Raw genomic sequence first — 23,380 nt, 5'->3', positions numbered from 1 at the left:
TAGACAACTATTTTGAGGAGTTTCACCATGAAGGATAGAGCATACTGAACGAATGTGGAGTCATTTTTAAAATGGAAGAAATTATAGAATATTTGTAAACTGATAAGAAGAAAACAGAAAGGAACAAAGATGATGAAAGAGAAGAGAGGGAAGAAAGTGGCTGGAGTAACGTAGGTGAGAGCAGATGGGGTCATAGTATAAGTGGAGGGATTGGCCTCAGATAGGAACACAAAGAGTTCATCCAAAGTAACAGAATATATAGCACAGATGAAGATGGGTAGGTAGAAATGGTAGCAAGAGCTACCAGCAAAAGTTCTTTTATGATTGCTTCTATTTTCTCAGTGAAATAGAAAGTGAGACTATTAGCTAAGAATGAAATCAAGGAGAATGTGTTGAAGGTTTGAGAGAAAGAAGAAAACAAAAAGTCATCTCCTAGATAGCAGAGTAAGCAAGTGAATGAACTAAAGAAGTTAATAAAGATTAGGTGATCGCATCACAGATCCACTAGACATTGAATTATAGCGATATTCATCTGCATGGTTGTGTCTTCTTCAGGAACATTCAACTGCACAGGTGCCTGTGTGAAGTAGGCAGAGTTACATTTAATCATGATTGGAGTTTTGCCAGGGGAGTAGCATGATGAAAGGGAGGAGCAAGGGAGTGATTCTAATAATATACCAGGAAACTTCAACTGGATAAAGAGGGGAAATATGGACAAGAGAGTGAAGGAGAGTGCAAAGGTGGTAGATCAATGAACTCAAGTCCTGGCAGAGGTGAAGAATTGCCAGAGTTGGAGTACTTGAGGGAATAAGTTTAAAAAAATTAAAAAGATGGTGGTTTTTGGAGGGTGAGATTCTTGAAAATGAGATTTTGGAGGGATGCAATTTTGGTAATGACAAGATCAATGGTATGACCATGGAAATCAGTAGCTGAGGCAGGCCAGGAGTATGATCATTAGAAGAGAAGAGGTTAAGGAAATGAAAGTATTAGAAGAATTATCTACATGGATATTGAAATCATCCAGAATTATGACAGGGGTAAAACTGAAGAAACTGAAAGGAAAGCAGAAGCTAATATATTCATAAAATGACAGAAAGTGGCTGAGGAGTCTATAGATGTTAACCATAAAGGGGCAAGTAGGTAGCATAGAGTTATGAGATTCAAAGTTGGGGGTTTAGGGAGAGGGAGGTGGTTGAAAAGTGGAAATGAGGTGTGACTAGGACACCTATCCCATCTTTAGACAAGTATGAGGGACATGGAAGAGAAAAGAGTGGCCACTTGAGAGGACTACAGGGAAAGCAGTGTCCTCAGAGAAGTCTTAGGTTCTCTTAGAGTAAGAAAGTTAAGGAAATGTTCAGAAAAGAGTTGAGGGCACAGGGTTTTACTGATGACTGACCATGCGTTCTAGAGGGCACACTGGAAGGGTTTCAGGAGTTGGGGAGAAGGGGGAGACGAAGTCAGAAAATAGATGACAAACAACAAGGTCCTACTGTAGAGCATAGGGAACTAGATTCAATATCCTGTGATAAACCATAATGGAAAAGAATATATAGATGTATAACTGAATCACTTAGCTGTACAGCAGAAGTTAACACAACATTGTAAATCAACTATACTTCAATAAAATTTAAAAGAAAAGAAAAGAAAATGGATGACAGAACCATATGGAGTGAGTCTGGGAAATGAAGGATAACAGAGGATTCTTGAAGTGACTGACATACATTGAGATAAGTGGTATAATGTCGTTAATCCAAATGATCTCAAGGCAAATAATGATGACAATGCAGTGAGTGGTGGGGATCAAGGACTAGGAAGTAGGGACCTGACCAGATGCAGGCTGAGTTCTAAGACTCTGATTCCCTTCTGCTGACACTGATGTGGAGGCCAGAGGAGGGGAGCTCCTCATTTATTCTCAGAGCACAAAAATTTCCCCAAAGAATCACAACGAGCCAACTGTTTCTGAGACAGCAATATGTACAAGACCTTGCAATCCTTATGGGTTCTGGCCCAATGAGAACTCTTAATAATAAAAGCTAGCATTTACCAAGGACCCGACATTTTATATACATTATTATATTTCATTCTCACAACAATCCCAAGAGAAAAATATTATCACTACCATTTTAGAGTTGGCAAACTAAGGCTAGAGAGATTAAGGTACCTTACATGCCTCCTCAGCTCCCAAGAAAAGTCCAGATAGATCCCAAATCCTACATAAAATCGAAAACAGCAGAATTTTGTGTGAAGAAATCCTTTACTTTCATAAAGATAAAAAATTCTCTTGCACTCCAGGCAAATAAATGAAGAAGTTAATCTGTAAAGACTTATGATAGCCCTTTCTCCGACCAATGAATTCAATCTGAGCATAATACTCCTTTATGACAGTCCAATAAACTGGGGAGAAAATTTAGCTATACATTATTCTCTAGAATGAATATATATATATATATATATATATATATATATATATATATATATATATATATTTGTTTTTAATATAAAAAATTTGTTAAAGCCTACCTCCACAGAGAATTTTACAATCACTGAAGGAAATTCAATCAACAGAAGGCAGGTGCATCAATGTATATGAAGAACCATGAAGAAGTTAGCTCATGGACCAAATAAGCTACAAAAATCAAAGAAAAAGAAAAAAGAAAGAGAAACAGAGCTTTTCACTTATATGCCCAAAGTTACAGAAAAGAACAACAGAGAGTGTCAGAATTTCAAAGTTAAATACAGATAAACTGAAGGAAAGCAAAAAAATTAGAATTATTTGGAAATCTTCATAAATTGAATATTACTTTCAAATAATTTAAATTAATAAAGCAAAACACTTTAGTTAATGAAGACATAATTGCCATGTAGTTGACCAATGTATTAATCTTTTAGTAGAATCCATGATAAAATAACATATGAAGATGTTAAATTATCACAATTAAGTAAAAATATTTTTTTTACACAAAGAAGCAAAATTTCAAAACATGTCATTAAAATTCCAGTCAAGTTTCAGCAGGATTTACAAATACACTCATTTAATGATCTTATTCCTGAATTTGGGATGCTGTTATGAACAATTTGTTACTTTGAGATTAATATCATTGCACTGTTTCCTAGTATTTTTATCTGTCTGCACGTTCACCCAAGCCCCTTGAAAGCAGAGGAATATATTTGTGGGTTGGATGGCCAAAAGCAGTGGCACAAGTTACAGCTATGAACTATGGATGCTAAATCAGTTTTGCATAAGAATCCCCTGGAGGACTTTTAAAAATATATTCCTGAATCCCACCTCAGATTCTTGGAATTAGAATCCCTAAGGCTTAGAAACCTCTGTTTACAGAACGATCTGCAGGTGTGTCTGATGCACAGACAGATTAAACAGACTAGAGCTGTGGATTTAGAACTATGTTCTGAAGACAAAATACTCAAGAAATACCTGTGGGCTTCCCTCACCTGTTTCAGTCAGAATAATCCTATTTTTATCTATTTTATGTATCTATTCTGTTTCTTAAAGTCTGAAAACAAAGATCATATACGGCAAAGTGAACCCACCCACATAAGAATTAAACTCATGATTCTGGAGTCAAAACTGACCTAATCCAAAAACAGACAAGACTAGGCACTTCCCTGGTGGTCCAGTAGCTAAGACTCCGCACTCCCAGTGCAGGGGGCCTGGGTTCGATCCCTGGTCAGGGAACTAGATCCCACATGCCACAGCTAAAAATCCTGCATGCCACAACTAAAAGTTCCCACATGCTGCAACTAAAAGATCCCGCATGCCACAACAAAGACTGAAGATCCCGCGTGCTGCAACTGAGACCTGGCAAATAAATAAATAAATATTAAAAAAAAAAAAAAGATGAGATTAGACAGATAAAAAGACCAGGACTGATGGACATAGAGTATTTGTTAATGCCAAAAGAAAAACCTTATGAAAGCAGTTCTGTAATTCATACACTTTTATTTATTGCAACTTAAAAGAACTTACTCAATACATGACTGAACTGCATAATAAAGTTTCAAATGGAAAAAACTCATACACATATGAGGGGGGCAGAGATGGCAGTAGTAGTAGATCTGGGAAGGTGTTCTCAAGGAGATGATCACCCTACGAGAAAGATGACCAGCATGAACACCTGTCTACTGCTTCCCCATAACACAAGGTCTGGATCCTTTAAACACCTTTCAGGTGCTTCCCCTAATCTACTCTAACCCAGAAAACTATGTCATGTGTTGTGGAGAAAGGCAGGGAAGAATGCTGGTTTCCTCCTCCCATTCTGTTCTTGGATATTCCTCTGTAGGACTGGGTCTACATATCCTGACCTTTTGAAATTCTCCATTTCAACCATCCTACCTAATAATAATGTATGTCCGCTGGAAATCTGAGATTTGAGACAGCCAATGCAATGTACATAGATATAATCACAATGGGCTACTTCATCAAATGAATCAGCATAACATTTTACTCACCTGTCTGAATACACAAACTAAGCAGGAGATGAACTGAGTAAGAAGCCAGGAGAGCGACTATCAGCAGCAAGAAACTAAAATATAAAACAGCACATGGTCAAATCCCTCCCCAATTTCTTTTTTATGGTATCTCATTAAAAAAACAATTTTTTTTTCCACATTCAAGTGCTCACAGGGACTGTCTTTGAGTAGTTGGATTATGGTCATTAAAGAAAGTAAGAAGATACTTTCTATATTTACCAAATTTTATTTAAATGAATATGTACTGCTTTTAAAATAAAACTCAGAAAAAAACCAATGTTTATTTAAAACGACAAAAGAATTTCCTTCTTTAGCGCTCTTGTCTGCTGACTGCTGGTTCAGCCATTCAGTTATCTTGTAATACATCCCTTTTATGACTCATTTTTCCTATTGTTAAGTCTAGAGAGAAGTTTCAGTTGTGAAATCTCATTGTCTTCTTTTTTCTTTGCTCTATCCCTCCCCTTCCAAAGATGTGTACCTCCCTATAATTTTGAATTAACACTGCATTTCCTAGCATCTATTAAACACACACTCACCAAACCAAACCAAAAAAGTACAGTTAACACACTTCTAATGACACCATTTGAAAAATGTGCAATGTAATAATTGGGGTCCTCTCGCCAAAAGTATGAAAAGAAACAGCATGCAGAATCCCCTACTTATTCTCAGGAAGGTACTGGCAGGACAAACTTCTAGAGAGCTGTCCTCAGTGGAGAGCTCCCGAAGCTGAAGAAATTCTATCCTTGTAGTCCACTTAATACTTGTTAATAAGCAGCAAAACTGAGAGGTGAAAGTACACTTGTCAACTGATGTCAGAGACCTCACAAAGTAACAGTTTGGCATCACCAAATGGAAACTGTGATATGATTCAGCAAGCACCCATTCAGTGGTATACATCTGCATGTAAGACACTGGAGTATAAAATGTGATTTTTCAAAGGGAACTAAGAAATAAGTCCCATGATTATGTCTTGCCTAAGATGTCACACATAGCTTTGAAGTTTTAAAACTATGGAAGTCCGTGAATACGTCCCATAATAAAAGCAAGTTGGTTTGCTAATCAAGAATTTCAAAATAAAAGCAAAAATGAACCTACATGAGACTATGTATTTTATTTATTTATTTTTTGAGACTATGTATTTTAAATTTCCTAGAAAAATAGGTCTGCTTCTACTGACAAAACAAACTTGTTCATTCATTCTATTAAGCATGGTGCTAGATGCTAAGGATAAGGTCTAGTCCTAAAGGATTTCAGAGTTTAGTGGGGAAACTCACTTGCAACAAATCATTATATTATAACAAAAGAATAAATATACAAAGTACTATGGAAGCACAGAAAAGACAGGAATGTCTTCTATCTTGGGCAAACTGGCATATGAGCTGAGTCTCAAAAGATGAGAAGGAATAAGCACAGAATACATGTCTAGCCTCAGAAAGTGAAAAAAGACTACTTAACGGTAGGAAAAGAGGAGATGGAGAGAAATGAAAGAATCATGTGCTTTATTTACACTCACAAAATCACTATTTATAAGTAATCTGCATGGCTGATAAACTTTGATTTACTTTGGCCAACTTGACACAACAAACAAGCCACTTCTTAAGGTTATAAACAAGTGTGGATCAAGTTTCCATTTTTAAAAATTAGCCACACTTTGGATGAAAAATACAAATTATGTAGCATCCCTCCAAGCTACAGACTAGCAACAATACAAGAGTAAGAGGAAAATGCTAAAACCCCAGAAATAACTAGAAATTGTATACCAGCTTCTGCCGCCTACCTCTTTGCTTCTCAGTGTACTATAAAAATTAAAAAAAAAAAAAAAAGTAAAATAAGAAAAAAAAACTCACCTAAATCCAAGGATACCAGTATGAGCCATAACATAAGCTAAGCCAAGGATGCCACTTCCCATGATGGCATTCATCAAATTAAACACTGAGAAACCAAATGAAACACCTGGGGATCCCTGTCTGTGAAGTTCCTGTAAGCACACAAATTTAATAAAGTGTTTGAATGGTGAAGTTCAAATTTCCTTCAGAAATGACTGACAGGTTATGGAGAAAGTCTCTTACAAACCACAGGCATCATGTGACATACTAGCTGCTCAACCAGCACTGGTTTCCTTTCCTTCTCTTCTCACCGCTAACTAGTGCAGCTCCAGGAACCTGGTTTCCTGGGAAAATCATTGCCACCTGCACAGAGACCCGGTAGAATTCAGGAAGAGCCATGACTAACCAACCTTGTGACTGCAAAAGATGATGATAGGGTAAGACGGGGTGGGGACAGAGAGCAGGCAGATGGCCTCAAGCTCACGTGATTACTGAATCCCTGAGTCAGCTTGGAGCTGCTGTAGACAACTGTTGCTCCCCAATTACTAGGACTGAAAGACTAATCTCTATTTATACACTCAATGAATTAAGTCTGTCCAACTGGAAGGATGGTCAGGAATGCCATGCAATGACGATATAATAAACAGAAGCAATTCACATTGCTCTGGCGAGGATACCCCCAGAAAACACTCTCCCCTAAAACAGCATTCGGGAACAAAGTCCTAGAAACTGTTACTGCCCTGGGACTTGAGTTAAAGAGCCGAAGTGCCCACTGCACAGGCTTTAGGGCCAGAGAAGTGCTACATACTTATTACCAGGCCACCTCCGCTCCTTCACGGTTAAGGGTCTTTGTATTAAGATGTTTACAGGTCCCCAATGACTAAGCGGAGAAAAGAAAAATCTTGTGACTCTTGCAAAAAGCTCACAAGACTAGTGGAGGGAACGAGAAGCCGACAGAGACACTAACAAACAGCAGTGAATTACATAACCGCGGGGCTGCTCCTCTGTGGGGTCCCCAGCCTCCACCCGCTGCTGCACCTCTTCCACCTGAGCCTGCACCTTTACTTCAGCTTCTCTTTCTAGGACACCTTAGGCTCCTATCACATTCATGAACTCCGCCAGATCTCCTCGGAATCTCGGCTGCTGCGTTTGGGCCCCAAGCCCTCAGCTTCTCCCCTCGCCCCTTGCCATCCCCTTTCTTTTCCGGGTCTTATTTGGCAGGCACTTCAGAGAAGTGCCGGGAAGCGTGTGGAGCGAACTTACGTTGCTAAGCAACGGGCTCAACTCTTCCGCCTCCGCCTCTTCGGGCTGCCTGGCAGAGACAAACCAGCCGGGCTCAGCGTCCACGATCCCCCAGGGCGCCTCCATGCTGCTCACTGGCCGACTACCCAGTCCATCTACAAGCTACTACCCCAGCCCTCCCGTCGGGTAGTCGCGCCAGAGGCGGAGCTATGGTCCCGGCCCTTCCGGGTTTCCGTACCTCACCAGGGCCGGGAAGAAAGGAGGAATCGACGTGATCTGATGACGCTCGCCCCTCGGCGGCGAACATTGATGGTGTCATCGAGGGCCCGCCCACCCGCCGGCGACCCATTTCCGAGCTGCACCAGAGCATGAGGTGAGAGTCTGGTCTTGGAGCCAGCTGCTGGCTGACGCAGAGAAATGGGATGGTGACGTTGGTGAGGTGGCGGCCGCGGTGCCCTTGCTAGTTCGAAGAGGCTGAGGGTCCGGTGGCGATACCGGTCCGCTCGGGGCTGCTCTCCGCCTCGCGCTCTCTGGGCGCGGAAACGTCACGAGGTCACCCACCATCCGGTGCGGATCCTAGGTCTGAGTACGGGGGAGTGAGGAGTGTTTCATCTTTTCAAAAGCTTTCCGATAGAGCCTTTAGCCACATTTTACATGCGGAAAGCCGAGACTCACAAGAAGTAATTTACCCAAGATCACACATCTGGACCATTAACTTCTAGACCCAGTTTGAACCCTGACTGTGAACTTTGACAGTTGCTTTACAGGGTTCCCGGGCAGGGAACTGAAGGCAAAATTAATAACTGATACTGCTACTGGGATGTGCATATAACACTTAGCAAAGTTCTCGTCCTCAAAATGCTGAAACCTCTAGTTATAGGCAGGACTTGTGGCAGTAAAACATCGAAGACGACATAGAAATAGATTAAGAGCGCAGGCGCTGGATTTTAATCCTCGCTCAGCCACTTACCAGCAACGAGACTTCGGGTCAATTAACCTACTTCTGAGCTTTAGTTTACTCGTATACAAGATGAGAATGTGATACCACACACCTCCCAAGATTGACAATGTGCATAAAGCATTTAGTACAACATCTGACCCATTAAGCATCCATAAGAATATCCTTTTAAAAATTGACATTGGTAAAATCATAAATATAGTGACCATTTCGTTTAGAGATGATCCTTTAACTTAAACTTCAGCCTTCTAATCCCAAACATGTTCTGTAGAAAATTGTGGGTGGGGAGGTTTATTGACTATAGGGAGGGTGATGGATCACTAAGCCCTAGTCCTGGCAGCAGGTGGATTGAAGGTTCAAATTTTCCAGTCATCCTATCCTAGAAAAGATAGTATACTTCTCACGTACCACTAAAAGTTTTAATTATCAGCATTTAGCAAGCTATTTAAAACAGTAGTGAATTTAAATTTTTATTCTCAAGACCTATTGTGAACATGTTAAGTTAGTTTGTAACTTTATGGTATTTCTTTAATGAATACTTTTTTTAGGATCTTATGGAGGCCATTTGGATTCTCAAGAAGACTTCTCAAAGTGGAAAGCTGTAGAATAACTGAATCAGAATCATTGATTCCACTAGCTTGGGCATCACTGATACAGAAGCTTAGCAGAACACCTGGTATTTTCTTGTTGGATCAAAGAAAAAGATTCTCAACCATGCCTGAAATAGAAACAAATCAGAGAGACTCTGAATTGTTTTCACCACCCTCTGATGTTCGAGGAATGACAGAACTTGATAGAACAGCTTTTAAAAAGACAGTCACCATCCCGGTGCTTAAAGTGAGGAAAGAAATAGTCAATAAATTGATGCGATCCCTTAAAAGGGCAGCACTGCAGCGCCCAGGCATAAAACGTGTGATTGAAGATCCAGAAGATGAAGAAAGTAGACTAATTATGTTGGATCCTTATAAAATGTTTACTGATGATTCCTTTGAGAAAGGAGAACTCAGTATTTTAAAGCAGCTGAATGTCAATCCACAGATATCTAAATATAACTTGGAACTAACTTATGAAAACTTTAAGTCAGAAGAAATCTTGAAAGCTGTGCTTCCTGAAGGTCAAGATGTGACTTCAGGGTTTAGCAGAGTTGGACATATTGCCCACCTGAACCTTCGAGATCATCAACTACCTTACAAGCATTTAATTGGTAGGTGTGTCTTAGTAATATTCACATATTAGAAAGCAATTAGCAAGTTCTAATTTTTGTTAAAAAAATTTTTTTTTAATGCCGAACTACAGAAGCAGGACATTTTATCATTGTAATTTTAAGCTAGATCTTAAGCTACATATTCTTTCTTTTGAGGGCCATTTTGGAATACTCTTCCCAGAGTCATAGCAGTCTCTAAATATCAATTCAAGCTTTTGTGTACACAATACATAAGCATAAACTTGAATCACTTGCTTTTGTAGAACTCTTTGGCAGTTTATTATTTTGGTATACAGGACTTATTAGTCCTTCAGGACTATGTTGAATGCTAGGCTTCATGATTGAGTTAACTGAGCCTCTTCTGTATGTCAGGCACCATACTTTTTTAGTGCTCCTAGCCTTTTAGAAACAGTGCTGTGTATGTCTTACCTCTATAGCCCAAAGTTGAAGCATGGGTCTTTTATGCTTTGGGATAAGAAAGAAGTAGAAGACTAATCAAAATCGCACTTGTCCTTAATATAAATATTTAATGTCCATGCATTCTCAGATTAATTTTTTTTAATGTAGAGTAATTGTCAGAACTTCTGAGAATTGTTTTCAGCTTTAAAATGTAGTGCTCAGTGTTTTGCATGGGTAGGATTTCAGAGCTATGCTATTATGCATTTCCTTTGTTTTTATTGATGAAAGGAGCTGATAATGCATAGTGATAACATAATAAATACTTAAGGAGATCCTTATAATTATGACCAGGTGCAAATGTCAAGTATAGGCTTTCCTATTAGTCATTGACTATCCTAACTCAACATTCCTTTTAGCACTCTTATTTTATAAACTCTCTTTCATAAAGGGGCACTCATAGATTACAAATGAAATATTTTCATACAGTGGTAATTCTAAAGCTATTACTATAGACCTTCAGAATATGTGTTTTTTTTTCATTCCTCATTTCAAACTAACTTCTGTACCTTAAAAATTGAGTTCTGATACCTGAAGCAGAACAAGATAAGAACAACGAATGACAAGAGTTTATTGACATTATCATATTCAAAATCAGGTACTTAATTATCAGAGAGAAATTGGACAAATTCTGGTTGTATTTAAGCATATTTGTATTATGGAGTACTTTATACTAACTTACAGATCAAGTTATCTTTCCTTATACAATAAGATAGTGCATAGATTCTTTTTTTCTTTTTAATTTTATTTATTTTTTTATACAGCAGGTTCTATTAGTCATCCATTTTATACACATCAGTGTATACACGTCAATCCCAATCTCCCAATTCATCACACCACCACCACCACCCCCGCCGCTTTCCCCCCTTGGTGTCCATATGTTTGTTCTCTACATCTGTGTCTCACTTTCTGCCCTGCAAACCAGTTCATCTGTACCATTTTTCTAGGTTCCACATATATGCATTAATATACGATATTTGTTTCTCTCTTTCTGACTTACTTCACTCTGTATGACAGTCTCTAGGTCCATCCACGTCGCTACAAATGACCCAATTTCGTTCCTTTTTATGGCTGAGTAATATTCCATTGTATATATGTACCACATCTTATTTATTCATTTGTCTGTCGATGGGCATATAGGTTGCTTCCATGACCTGGCTATTGTAAATAGTGCTGCAATGAACATTGGGGTGCATGTGTCTTTTTGAATTATGGTTTTCTCTGGATATATGCCCAGTAGTGGGATTGCTGGATCATAAGGTAATTCTATTTTTAGTTTTTTAAGGAACCTCCATACTGTTCTCCATAGTGGCTGTATCAATTTACATTCCCACCAACAGTGCAAGAGGGTTCCCTTTTCTCCACACCCTCTCCAGCATTTGTTGTTTGTAAATTTTCTGATGATGCCCATTCTAACTGGTGTGAGGTGATACCTCATTGTAGTTTTGATTTGCAGATCTCTAATAATTAGTGATGTTGAGCAGCTTTTCATGTGCTTCTTGGCCATCTGTATGTCTTCTTTGGAGAAATGTCTATTTAGGTCTTCTGCCCATTTTTGGATTGGTTCGTTTCTTTTTTTAATATTGAGCTGCATGAGCTGTTTATATATTTTGGAGATTAATCCTTTGTCCTTTGATTCGTTTGCAAATATTTTCTCCCATTCTGAGGGTTGTCTTTTCGTCTTGTTTATGGTTTCCTTTGCTGTGCAAAAGCTTTGAAGTTTCATTAGGTCCCATTTGTTTATTTTTGTTTTTATTTCCATTACTCTAGGCGGTGGATCAAAAAAGATCTTGCTGTGATTTATGTCAAAGAGTGTTCTTCCTATGTTTTCCTCTAAGAGTCTTATAGTGTCCGGTCTTACATTTAGGTCTCAAATCCATTTTGAGTTTATTTTTGTGTATGATGTTAGGGAGTGTTCTAATTTCAATCTTTTACATGTAGCTGTCCAGTTTTCCCAGAACCACTTATTGAAGAGACTGTCTTTTCTCCATTGTATATCCTTGCCTCCTTTGTCATAGATTAGCTGACCATAGGTGCATGGGTTTATCTCTGGGCTTTCTATCTTGTTCCATTGATCTATATTTCTGTTTTTGTGCCAGTACCATATTGTCTTGATTACTGTAGCTTTGTAGTATAGTCTTAAGTCAGGGAGTCTGATTCCTCCAGCTTCTCTTTTTTCCCTAAAGACTGCTTTGGCTATTTGGGGTCTTTTGTGTCTCCATACAAATGTTAAGATTTTTTGTCTAGTTCTGTAAAAAATGCCATGGGTAATTTGAATAGGGATTGCATTGTACCTGTAGATTGCTTTGCGTAGTACAGTCATTTTCACAATATTGATTCTTCCAATCCAAGAACATGGTATATCTCTCCATCTGTTGGTATCATCTTTAATTTCTTTCATCAGTGTCGTATAATTTTCTGCATAAAGGTCTTTTGTCTCCCTAGGTAGGTTTATTCCTAGGTATTTTATTCTTTTTGTTGCAATGGTAAATGGGAGTGTTTCCATAATTTTTCTTTCAGATTTTTAATCATTAGTATATAGGAATGCAAGAGATTTCTGTGCATTAATTTTGTATCCTGCAACTTTACCAAATTCATTGATTAGCTCTAGTAGTTTTCTGGTGGCATCTTTAGGATTCTCTATGTATAATATCATGTCATCTGCCAACAGTGACAGTTTTACTTCTTCTTTTCCAATTTGTATTCCTTTTATTTCTTTTTCTTCTCTGATTGCCGTGGCTAGGACTTCCAAAACTATGTTGAATAATAGTGGCGAGAGTGGACATCCTTGTGTTGTTCCTGATCTTAGAGGAAATGCTTTCAGTTTTTCACCGTTGAGAATGATGTTTGCTGTGGGTTTGTCATATATGGCCTTTATTATGTTGAGGTAGGTTCCCTCTATGCCCACTTTCTGAAGAGTTTTTATCATAAATGGGTGTTGAATTTTGTCAAAAGCTTTTTCTGCATCTATTGAGATGATCATATGGTTTTTATTCTTCAACTTGTTAATATGGTATATCACATTGATTGATTTACATATATTGAAGAATCTTTGCAGCCCTGGGATAAATCCCACTTGATCATGGTGTATGATCCTTTTAATGTGTTGTTGGATTCTGTTTGCTAGCATTTTATTGAGGATTTTTGCATCTATATTCATCAGTGATATTGGTCTGTAATTTTCTTTTTTTGTAGTGTCTTTGTCTGGTTTTGGTATCAGGCTGATGGTGGCCTCATAGAATGAGTTTGGAAGTGTTCCTTCCTCTGCAATTTTTGGAAGAGTTTGAGAAGGATGGGTGTTAGCTCTTCTCTAAATGTTTGATAGAATTCACCTGAGAAGCCATCTGGTCCTGGACTTTTGTTTGTTGGAAGATTTTTAATCACAGTTTCAATTTCATTACTTGTGATTGGTCTGTTCATATTTTCTGTTTCTTCCTGGTTCAGTCTTGGAAGGTTATACCTTTCTAAGAATTTGTCCATTTCTTCCAGGTTGTCCATTTTATTAGCATAGAGTTGCTTGTATTAGTCTCTTAGGATGCTTTGTATTTCTGCAGTGTCTGTTGTAACTTCTCCTTCTTCATTTCTAATTTTATTGATTTGAGTCCTCTCCCTCTGTTTCTTGATGAGTTTGGCTAATGGTTTATCAATTTTGTTTATCTTCTCAAAGAACCAGCTTTTAGTTTTATTGATCTTTGCTTTTGTTTTCTTTGTTTCGATTTCATTTATTTCTGCTCTGATCTTTATGATTTCTTCCCTTCTGCTAACTTTGGGTTTTATTTGTTCTTCTTTCTCTACTTCCTTTAGGTGTAAGATTAGATTGTTTATTTAAGATTTTTCTTGTTTCTTGAGGTAGGCTTGTATAGCTATAAACTTGCCTCTTAGAACTGCTTTTGCTGCATCCCATAGGTTTTGGATCGTCGTGTTTTCATTGTCATTTGTCTCTAGTTATTTTTTAATTTCCTCTTTGATTTCTTCAGTGATCTCATGGTTCTTTAGTAATGTATTGTTTAGCCTCCATGTGTTTCTGTTTTTTACATTTTTTTCCCTGTAATTCATTTCTAATCTCATAGCGTTGTGGTCAGAAAAGATACTTGATATGATTTCAATTTTCTTAAATTTACTGAGGCTTGATTTGTGACCCAAGATGTGATCTATCCTGGAGAATGTTCCGTGCGCACTTGAGAAGAAAGTGTAATGTGCTGTTTTTGGATGGAATGTCTTATAAATATCAAGTAAATCTATGCGGTCTATTGTGTCATTTAAAGCTTGTGTTTCCTTATTAATTTTCTGTTTGGAAGATCTGTCCATTGGTGTAAGTGAGGTGTTAAAGTCTCCCACTATTATTGTGTTACTGTTGATTTTCTCTTTTATAGCTGTTAGCAGTTGCCTTATGTATTGAGGTGCTCCTATGTTGGGTGCATATATATTTATAATTGTTATATCTTCTTCTTGGATTGATCCCTTGATCATTATGTAGTGTCCTTCCTTGTCTCTTATAACATTCTTTATTTTAAAGTCTATTTTATCTGATATGAGTATTGCTACTCCAGCTTTCTTTTGATTTCCATTTGCATGGAATATCTTTTTCCATCCCCTCACTTTCAGTCTGTATGTGTCCCTAGGTCTGAAGTGGGTCTCTTGTAGATAGCATATATATGGGTCTTGTTTTTGTATCCATTCAGCAAGCCTGTGTCTTTTGTTTGGAGCATTTAATCCACTCACGTTTAAGGTAATTATCAATATGTATGTTCCTATGACCATTTTCTTAAATTGTTTTGGGTTTGTTTTTGTAGGTCCTTTTCTTCTCTTGTGTTTCCCACTTAGAGAAGTTCCTTTAGCATTTGTTGTAGAGCTGATTTGGTGGTGCTGAATTCTCTTAGCTTTTACTTGTCTGTAAAGATTTTGATTTCTCCATTGAATCTGAATGAGATCCTTGCCAGGTAGAGTAATCTTGGTTGTAGGTTCTTCCCTTTTGTCACTTTAAATATATCATGCCACTCCCTTCTGGCTTGTAGAGTTTCTGCTGAGAAATCAGCTGTTAACCTTATGGGAGTTCCCTTGTATGTTATTTGTCATTTTTCCCTTGCTGCTTTCAATAATTTGTCTTTGTCTTTAATTTTTGCCAGTTTGATTACTATGTGTCTCGGTGTGTTTCTCCTTGGGTTTATCGTGTATGGGACTCTCTGCACTTCCTGGACTTGGGTGGCTATTTCCTTTCCCATGTTAGGGAAGTTTTCGACTATAATCTCTTCAAATATTTTCTCTGGTCCTTTCTCTCTCTCTCCTCCTTCTGGGACCCCTATAATGCGAATGTTGTTGCGTTTAATGTTGTCCCAGAGGTCTCTTAGGCTGTCTTCATTTCTTTTCATTCTTTTTTCTTTATTCTGTTCTGCAGCAGTGAATTCCACCATTCTGTCTTCCAGGTCACTTATCCATTCTTCTGCCTCATTTATTCTGCTATTGATTCCTTCTAGTGTAGTTTTCATTTCAGTTATTGTATTGTTCATCTCTGTTTGTTTGTTCTTTAATTCTTCTAGGTCTTTGTTAAACATGTCTTGCATCTTCTCGATCTTTGCCTCCATTCTTTTTCTGAGGTCCTGGATCATCTTCAGTATCATTATTCTGAATTCTTTTTCTGGAAGGTTGCCTATCTCCACTTCATTTGGTTGTTTTTCTGGGGTTTTATCTTTTTCCTTCATCTGGTATATAGCCCTCTGCCTTTTCATCTTGTCTGTATTTCTGTGAATGTGGTTTTTGTTTCATAGGCTGCAGGATTGTAGTTCTTCTTGCTTCTGCTGTCTGCCCTCTGGTGGATGAGGCTATCTAAGAGGCTTGTGCAAGTTTCCTGATGGGAGGGACTGGTGGTGGGTAGAGCTGACTGTTGCTCTGGTGGGCAGAGCTCAGTAAAACTTTAATCCACTTGACTGCTGATGGGTGGGGCTGGGTTCCCTCCCTGTTGGTTGTTTGGCCTGAGGTGACCCAACACTGGAGCCTACCCGGGCTCTTTGGTGGGGCTAATGGCAGACTTTGGGAGGGCTCACGCCAAGGAGTACTTCCGAGAACTTCCGCTGCCAGTGTCCTTGTCCTCATGGTGAGATAGAGCCACCCTGCCTCTGCAGGAGACTGACCAACACTAGCAGGTAGGTCTGGTTCAGTCTCCTATGGGGTCACTGCTCCTTCCCCTGGGTCCCGATGCACACACTACTTTGTGTGTGCCCTCCAAGAGTGGAGTCTCTGTTTCCCCCAGTCCTGTCGAAGTCCTGCAATGAAATCCCGCTAGCCTTCAAAGTCTGATTCTCTAGGAATACCTCCTCCCGTTGCCAGACCCCCAGGTTCGGAAGCCTGCGGTGGGGCTCAGAACCTTCACTCCAGTGGGTGGACTTCTGTGGTATAAGTGTTCTCCAGTCTGAGTCACCCACCCAGAAGTTATGGGATTTGATTTTACTGTGTTTGCTCCCCTCTTACCATCTCATTGTGGCTTCTCCTTTGTCTTTGGATGTGAGGTATCATTTTTGGTGAGTTCTAGTGTTTTTCTATCGATGATTGTTCAGCAGTTAGTTGTGATTCCGGTGTTCTCGCAAGAAGGAGAGCACGTCCTTCTACTCCACCATCTTGAACCAATCAGTGTATAGATTCTTATAAATTTTTTAAGTGCCGACAAAAATGTAGACTTTGATTATAGGGCATCAGTATACCATTGCCGGTGTACTTTATCCTTGTAGCTTTTTCTGCTCTGGCAAATATTTGACATAAAGAACAATTTAAGTAAATGAACATTTTATTTAGATAAAACTCTAAAGAATCTATGTTTCTTTTATTTGAAAACATTATTTTGCTGGTATGTGTTTCCAAAGTGGAAGTATCTGTTTCAAATACACAATCAAGCGTACATTTGGTTTGAGGCCAATGAGGACAGGCTGGTGTTTTCTGGGACCATTTGTTCCCAAAGTCCTTACATCTCTTCTTTCTATTTTAAACCAGTTCCCTATGGTCTACCTGTTTGCTTACTGCTGTATTGATACATTTGAGAAGACTAAGTAAAAGACATGGAAAAATATTAGGTAGAACAAAAGTCCTCAAAAATTTTTTTTTATAAATGTACCCACACATTTTTTGTGTGTGTTTGCATTGGGGGCTGTCAAACATTAACTTTAGTAATCTGTTGAATTTTTAGAATTGCATGCCTCTTTACACACACTAGATGCAGGTTTTGTCTATAAACCAAAAGAAAATATAGTTCACATCAATTTCATATTTGCAGTTTTAGCTTTTATTTTGCAACCAAAAGGCAATATTTATTATGAATTCTCTGCTTTTAGGCCAAGTTATGATTGACAAAAATCCAGGAATCACCTCAGCGGTAAATAAAATTAATAACATTGATAATACCTACCGAAATTTCCAAATGGAAGTGCTATCTGGAGAGGAGAATATGATGACCAAGGTATGGAGTATTTTATTGTCTCCTAATATAGTATATATCTAGATTAATGTTTGAAATCAGAATAGATAACAAAGATTAAGAATATATAATACCCAGTATTGATGAATATGTGAGAATGTGAGCATTTACATATACTATTGATGGGAGTGCAAATTTGATACAGTCAGTAAGAGTATATGGTAATATATTGCAATTTTGAATAGATACATCCTTTGACCTAGCATTCCATTTATAGGAAGTTATCTCAAGGATATAATTGGACAAAACTGTAATGATATACGTACTAGGTTCTGCATCATTTTTTTTTTCTTCCTTTTTTGGTTGCGCCACGTGGCATGTGGGATCTTAGTTCCCCGACCAGGGATCAAACCCCCACCCCCTGCAGTGGAAGCAGGGAGTCTTAACCACTGGACTGCCAGGGAAGTCCCTGCATCATTTTTATAATAAAAAATAAAACAAACGAAGAAATGGAAACAACCTAAATGTCATCAGTAGAGAATTGATTACATTTTGGTATAACAATACAATGGAATACTCCATCATTAAAGATTATTTATATTTAGCTCCATACTTAAAATAAATTGTCCACTGACACGTTAAGTGACAAAAAATAAGTTGTAGAACAGTATATATAACATAGTTCCATTTTAGCTATGATAATTTTAAGTATGTAAATATGCATATACACCAGAACATTAATAGTGAGCATATTTTTATTTGGTATAGTTACTGGTGACCTTTATTATCATCTTTATACTTTTCTACTGAGCACATATTTCTTTTATAAGAAAAACAAAACAAATCTATTTCAAAGAAAAAATAATTTAAAATATATAGGAACAGATTCCTGGTATAAACCACTTTCTCATCTTCCACCCCCAAAATCCTCTGGAGTGTTGGATATAATAAACTTTTTTTAAGCCCCTTAGATAATTACATGTTAACATTATGTGAAATTTTGTACCCAAGCTAAGAAATAGGTTAAACTCTCTCCATAATTTTAATAACAAAAGCCACTCTTAAAATGTTAGTCATATCTTTTAAACAGGACTTTATAAAACTCAGGAGAGAACTTATGCAAAATAATTTTAAGATTCTGGGCCAATATTTCTCCAGAATTTAATAGTGTCAGAATATTAAAATACCATTTACTGCACACTTACTTTTAGGTCCTGAGCTAAATGCTTTAAATATATTCCTAAGAGACCCACAAGATAATGGTTGTTGTTATTCATATTCTCTTTATGCAGATGAAATAACTAGGAATGACTGAGCAGAGTGTTTGGAGCAAGGCTTCTGACTCGAGTCCATGCATGGTCTTTCCCTGTATACCAAACCTCCACTGCCTACTACTTGTGTATAATGTATGACAATGTTATGGCAAGCAAGATTTGAATATGAATCCTTTGGTAATAACAGTGCTTATCTCAGCCGACACGAAGACCTACTAAACTTTAGGCATACCCTGATTGAATATTGTGCATGTTCTTTTCTTGGTACTGACCCTTAGGGTAACAGACAGTATCATTCTTCTCAGAAAGAACATCTAAAAGTTCTGAGAAACTTCTGTAATTTTATAAATGCCTTGTGATTGATTTCCTAAGTCAACTAAAGCTTGTTCTTAAGGACATACTTTATACCTAATATTTATACTGTCAAATAAATGTAAAAACTCAGTATAATTTCTTTGCTCCAAACAGAATCACATTTAAGTTTAACTTTAGGAGTTCATGCAACATTTAAGTAGTATGTGTGTATATTGTGAGGTAAAAAGATTCCTAAAGTGAATCTGCTGAAAGTAATGCTTAACTAAGGGAGCGAGATATCAAAGACAGCATGATAAAACCAGAGGGATACTTAGAATCTAATTTTTTAAGCTAGAATTGTGATTCACACTAAAGAGCTTAAAAGGGGAGTAGAAAGGAGATTTCGGAAAAAGCATCCCAAGACATATTTAAGTGTTCCAGGTTATATACCTAGAAAGACTTTTAGTTGGCAGAATCATAAAGAAACATTTCCAACACTGGAACCTTAATAATATGGCCAGAGCGTCTGATGTGGTCAGGAAGAAAAAAATATGTACAAATTTGGAATTAAGGTCCATGAAGAGAGAATACAGAAGATATCTATCAGATTTATAGAACTTAGGAATTTTCTGGCCTTTGATTCTTCATCTATTAAAATAAGGGGCTTAAGATGATGGGTGAGGTCACATTCTACAACTGTAATTTTAGTTTTGTTTCCTATTTTCTATCATGTTTATGATAGTCCCCAAAGAAATGCTGCAAAGTCTTAATTTTGTTTAAGACTTAGCTTCACTGTATGTATTTAGTTTATCCATGAAAACTCAGATTTGGGAAAGGAGAAAATAGGGGAATAATTTGTTCTATACACTGGCTCTATTTATAGACATGAAACCTGCAAAGTCCAAGTAACTGTCTGAAAACATAGCAAAAATACCTTCAAATTCAATGACACATGGCACATCTATCATGACTCCCCCTGACAAACTGAAAACTAAGGAGGGAAGCTTGTTTGCCGTGTGGAAGTGCTGTCTGCAACTTAGCTACCCACCATGAAGATATGTGTAGTGTGTTGTTTCAAAGTATGGGTTTTTTTCTATCAGGTGACAGGAGAGAGTATAATTAAGCCAGTCAATTGGCCTATCTGAAAAATTCCTAGTGTGATTGGAGAACCACTTTATAGCCCTTTAGGATGAGACGGAGAGCCATTTGGCTTTGAAGAGATAACTTTTCTCATGAAAACGTCTAATGCAAGATATTAAGTGGCCTCAAGTATAGCGTAAACACCAGAATTCTAATTAAAATGCCTTTAAATGCACTGTTTTTTTTGCTCTTAATAATACTAAATTTAAATGTGTGTATGTCTGTGAGTGCATCCATCCAATATCAGTGACTAGAACTTAAGACTAAGCAGTTTAACCAAAAGCATAATACCTTTTTCAGGTTCGAGAAAACAACTACACTTATGAATTTGATTTTTCAAAAGTCTATTGGAATCCTCGTCTCTCCACAGAACACAGCCGTATCACAGAACTTCTCAAACCTGGGGATGTCCTATTTGATGTTTTTGCTGGGGTTGGGCCCTTTGCCATTCCAGTAGCAAAGAAAAACTGCACTGTATTTGCTAATGATCTCAATCCTGAATCCCATAAATGGTTACTACACAATTGTAAATTAAATAAAGTGGACCAGAAGGTGAAAGTCTTTAACTTGGATGGGAAAGACTTCCTCCAAGGACCAGTCAGAGAAGAATTAATGCAGCAGCTGGGACCACTGTCAAAAGAAAGAAAACACTCTGTGCACATTGTCATGAACTTGCCAGCAAAGGCTATTGAGTTTCTCAGTGCTTTCAAATCACTCTTAGAGGGACAGCCATGCGGCAGTGAGCTTTTTCCCATCGTGCACTGTTACAGCTTTTCCAAAGATGCTAATCCTGCTAAGGATGTTCAGCAACGAGCTGGAACTGTGTTAGGCATCTCCTTGGAGGCATGCAGTTCAGTTCACCTAGTAAGAAATGTGGCCCCTAACAAGGAAATGTTATGCATCACTTTTCGGATTCCTGCTGCTATACTTTACAAGAACCAGACCCTAAATGGAGGTGAGCAATCTCTGGGAAATTAAATGTAAGCTGTAATACTTTTCATATAACTTTCTGGGGCTACATATATATTTTATATTATTTTTTAAACTTGGAAATAGGTTAAACTAATTCTAGATAGATATTTCAGTTCAAGACCCCTTGCCATTCAATTGTGACTACTTTCTCACAATTTTACAAATTTTAGTATGATGTACTGTTCAGTCTAGTAGAAGTCTACTTCATTAAAATAATAAATCTGCAGGAATGTTACTATTCCATGTGTAAGTTAATTAGATTAAAAATCTTTAAAATGCCTGTATTATTTGCTTTTTAAAAGTATTTTGAAACGTTAAGTATCTTACCTAATATAGGTTTTCTGGATTTATTACAGACAATCATGAAGATCCACCTATTAAACGCCAGAGGACAGATAAAGACTTTTAGGAGGAAAAAACACAAATTGCTTCAATCACTTAATTGGAAATATTTTCTCCAGCTCCCCACTAGACCTTTATGTAGTGAAATATCATTTGTATGATTTCTAATATTTTAGCATTCAGTTACTTTAGTATTGAACCCTTATATTTTGCCCTAGCTGTCTTATAAATTGGGGATTATCAAATTAAAATTTAAATAAGTCTGCTAAATACATTTTTATCTGTTATAATTTTATCATCAAATATATCTAATATTTTATTAGATAAATATGTTTAAATATTGTCTTTCTCTTGGGAAAATAGTTTTTGAAGGTAGGATAATTGCATGCTAACTAGGAAAGAACTAATCATTTTACAGTTATCCTTAGTTGAAGAGTGTAGCTAAGTTTTATATAAGTACTCCTACACTATTACTATAAAAGTACTAACAAATGAGATTATTTAGATCAGAGATAGGCAGACTATGTCCAGCAGGCCAAATCTGGTCCACCACCTGTTGTTGTATGGCAAGTGACCTGAGAATGGTTCTTACATTTTTAAATGGTTGAAAAAGAATCAAAAGAATAATATTTTGTGACATGAAAATTATATGAAATTTGAATTTCAGTGTCCACAAATAAAGTTTTATTAGAACACACCATACTCATTTGTTTACATACTGGCTATGGCTGCCCTCATGGTATAACAGCAGAGTTGAGTAGTTGCAACACAGATGGGATATGATTCTCATCACTTCATACTGCTGCTCAGCACACTACAAATCACAGTGACACAGTTATAACTCAACAACATTTTGAGTGCCATGTGTATTGCCAAGCTATAACATTTTATTTTACTATTACCAGTACGTATCCCTCATTCCAAAATAAGAAAAGTAGCCATTCATGTTGTGTTTTTATGGCACAGTAGAGTGTGAATTTTTTTGACATTGAATTAGATGACAAAGCATCCATACCTGAGCTAAAGTACAATATACTTTGACATTTCTCAAAGAAGTACTCATCACAGTATTTCCAACTCACAGGCAAGCAACTGTCAGAAAAATTAGGTATTTAAACTGGAAATTCTTGGCAGAATTTCTTCACAAAATAAAAAATGTAAGTGAGGCTACAACCAAAGTAAGTCTCCAAGTGACTCTTTTGTCAGCCAAGCAAGGAAAACCATTTACTGTCGGTGAGTTAATTGTGTTTGAAAGCAGCAGTCTAAGAAATGTGTTTGGAGAAAGCAGACTTGTCTAGGACTGTTGGCCTTTTGGCAAGGACAGTTGCTCAGAGTTGAGAACATTGTGAGCACCATCAATAGTCAAAAAGGTAATGAGTCCAAGTAGTTCTTTACTCTTGATGAGTTAATAGACATTACTAATACTGCACAGTTCTTGTTTATTTGAGGCGTCAATTCTGACTTTGAAGTTACTGAAGAATTAGCCTCTATGAATACTCTGCACGGAACAACTACTGGTGAATACTTTCAAAGAAACTGAGAAAACTAATTCTGTAAAACCTGAAGTAGAATCTGATGTGTTATAACTGATGATGGTTAAAAAGAAAATTGTGAGGTAGAAAAAGCTCTAGTTGGAAAAATTTACAAAGCTTATGAAAATGCACGGTGTTTAAAACCTATAGTTATTCACTATATTATTCACCAGCAACTACATTGCAGCAAATATTTGAATCTATCATGTGTTAGTGAACCAGTAATGTCAATGATAAACTTCATTTGCTT

At 37.3% G+C, this 23,380-nt stretch overlaps 2 protein-coding genes across 4 annotated transcripts in view; one reads left to right on the top strand and one right to left on the bottom strand.

Moving 5' to 3' along the window:
• Positions 1-7,799, bottom strand: part of SLC38A6 (solute carrier family 38 member 6) — an 80,982-nt gene extending 73,183 nt beyond the window's left edge. For all 3 annotated transcript variants that reach the window (XM_059914347.1, XM_059914349.1, XM_059914348.1), the window contains exons 1-3: positions 7,578-7,799; positions 6,336-6,466; positions 4,468-4,541 (exon numbers count right to left, since the gene is read on the bottom strand). In XM_059914347.1, the coding sequence (XP_059770330.1) occupies positions 4,468-4,541; positions 6,336-6,466; positions 7,578-7,682 (310 nt within the window). In that variant the 5' untranslated portion in view covers positions 7,683-7,799. The remainder of the gene's footprint in view (positions 1-4,467; positions 4,542-6,335; positions 6,467-7,577) is intronic.
• Positions 7,790-21,839, top strand: TRMT5 (tRNA methyltransferase 5). The gene is made up of 5 exons (XM_059914346.1): positions 7,790-7,929; positions 9,063-9,718; positions 17,494-17,618; positions 20,585-21,239; positions 21,613-21,839. Exons 1-5 carry the CDS (start codon positions 7,925-7,927, stop codon positions 21,663-21,665), a joined length of 1,494 nt encoding a protein of 497 aa, XP_059770329.1. The 5' UTR covers positions 7,790-7,924; the 3' UTR covers positions 21,666-21,839.
• The last annotated feature ends 1,541 nt before the right edge of the window (positions 21,840-23,380 follow it).

The sequence above is a fragment of the Balaenoptera ricei genome, chromosome 2 (genome assembly GCF_028023285.1).
Source record: "Balaenoptera ricei isolate mBalRic1 chromosome 2, mBalRic1.hap2, whole genome shotgun sequence".
In the NCBI taxonomy this organism is placed as follows: Eukaryota; Metazoa; Chordata; class Mammalia; order Artiodactyla; family Balaenopteridae; genus Balaenoptera; species Balaenoptera ricei.
Note: the sequence above shows the minus strand (reverse complement) of the source record. Positions and strands in the feature narration are given on the sequence as shown.

Bases quoted from the DNA above. Each gene is read 5' to 3' on its own strand.
- TRMT5 (XM_059914346.1), top strand. The intron at 17,619-20,584 runs GTATGGAGTATT...TACCTTTTTCAG, and splicing joins AGGAGAATATGATGACCAAG to GTTCGAGAAAACAACTACAC. The intron at 21,240-21,612 runs GTGAGCAATCTC...GATTTATTACAG, and splicing joins GAACCAGACCCTAAATGGAG to ACAATCATGAAGATCCACCT.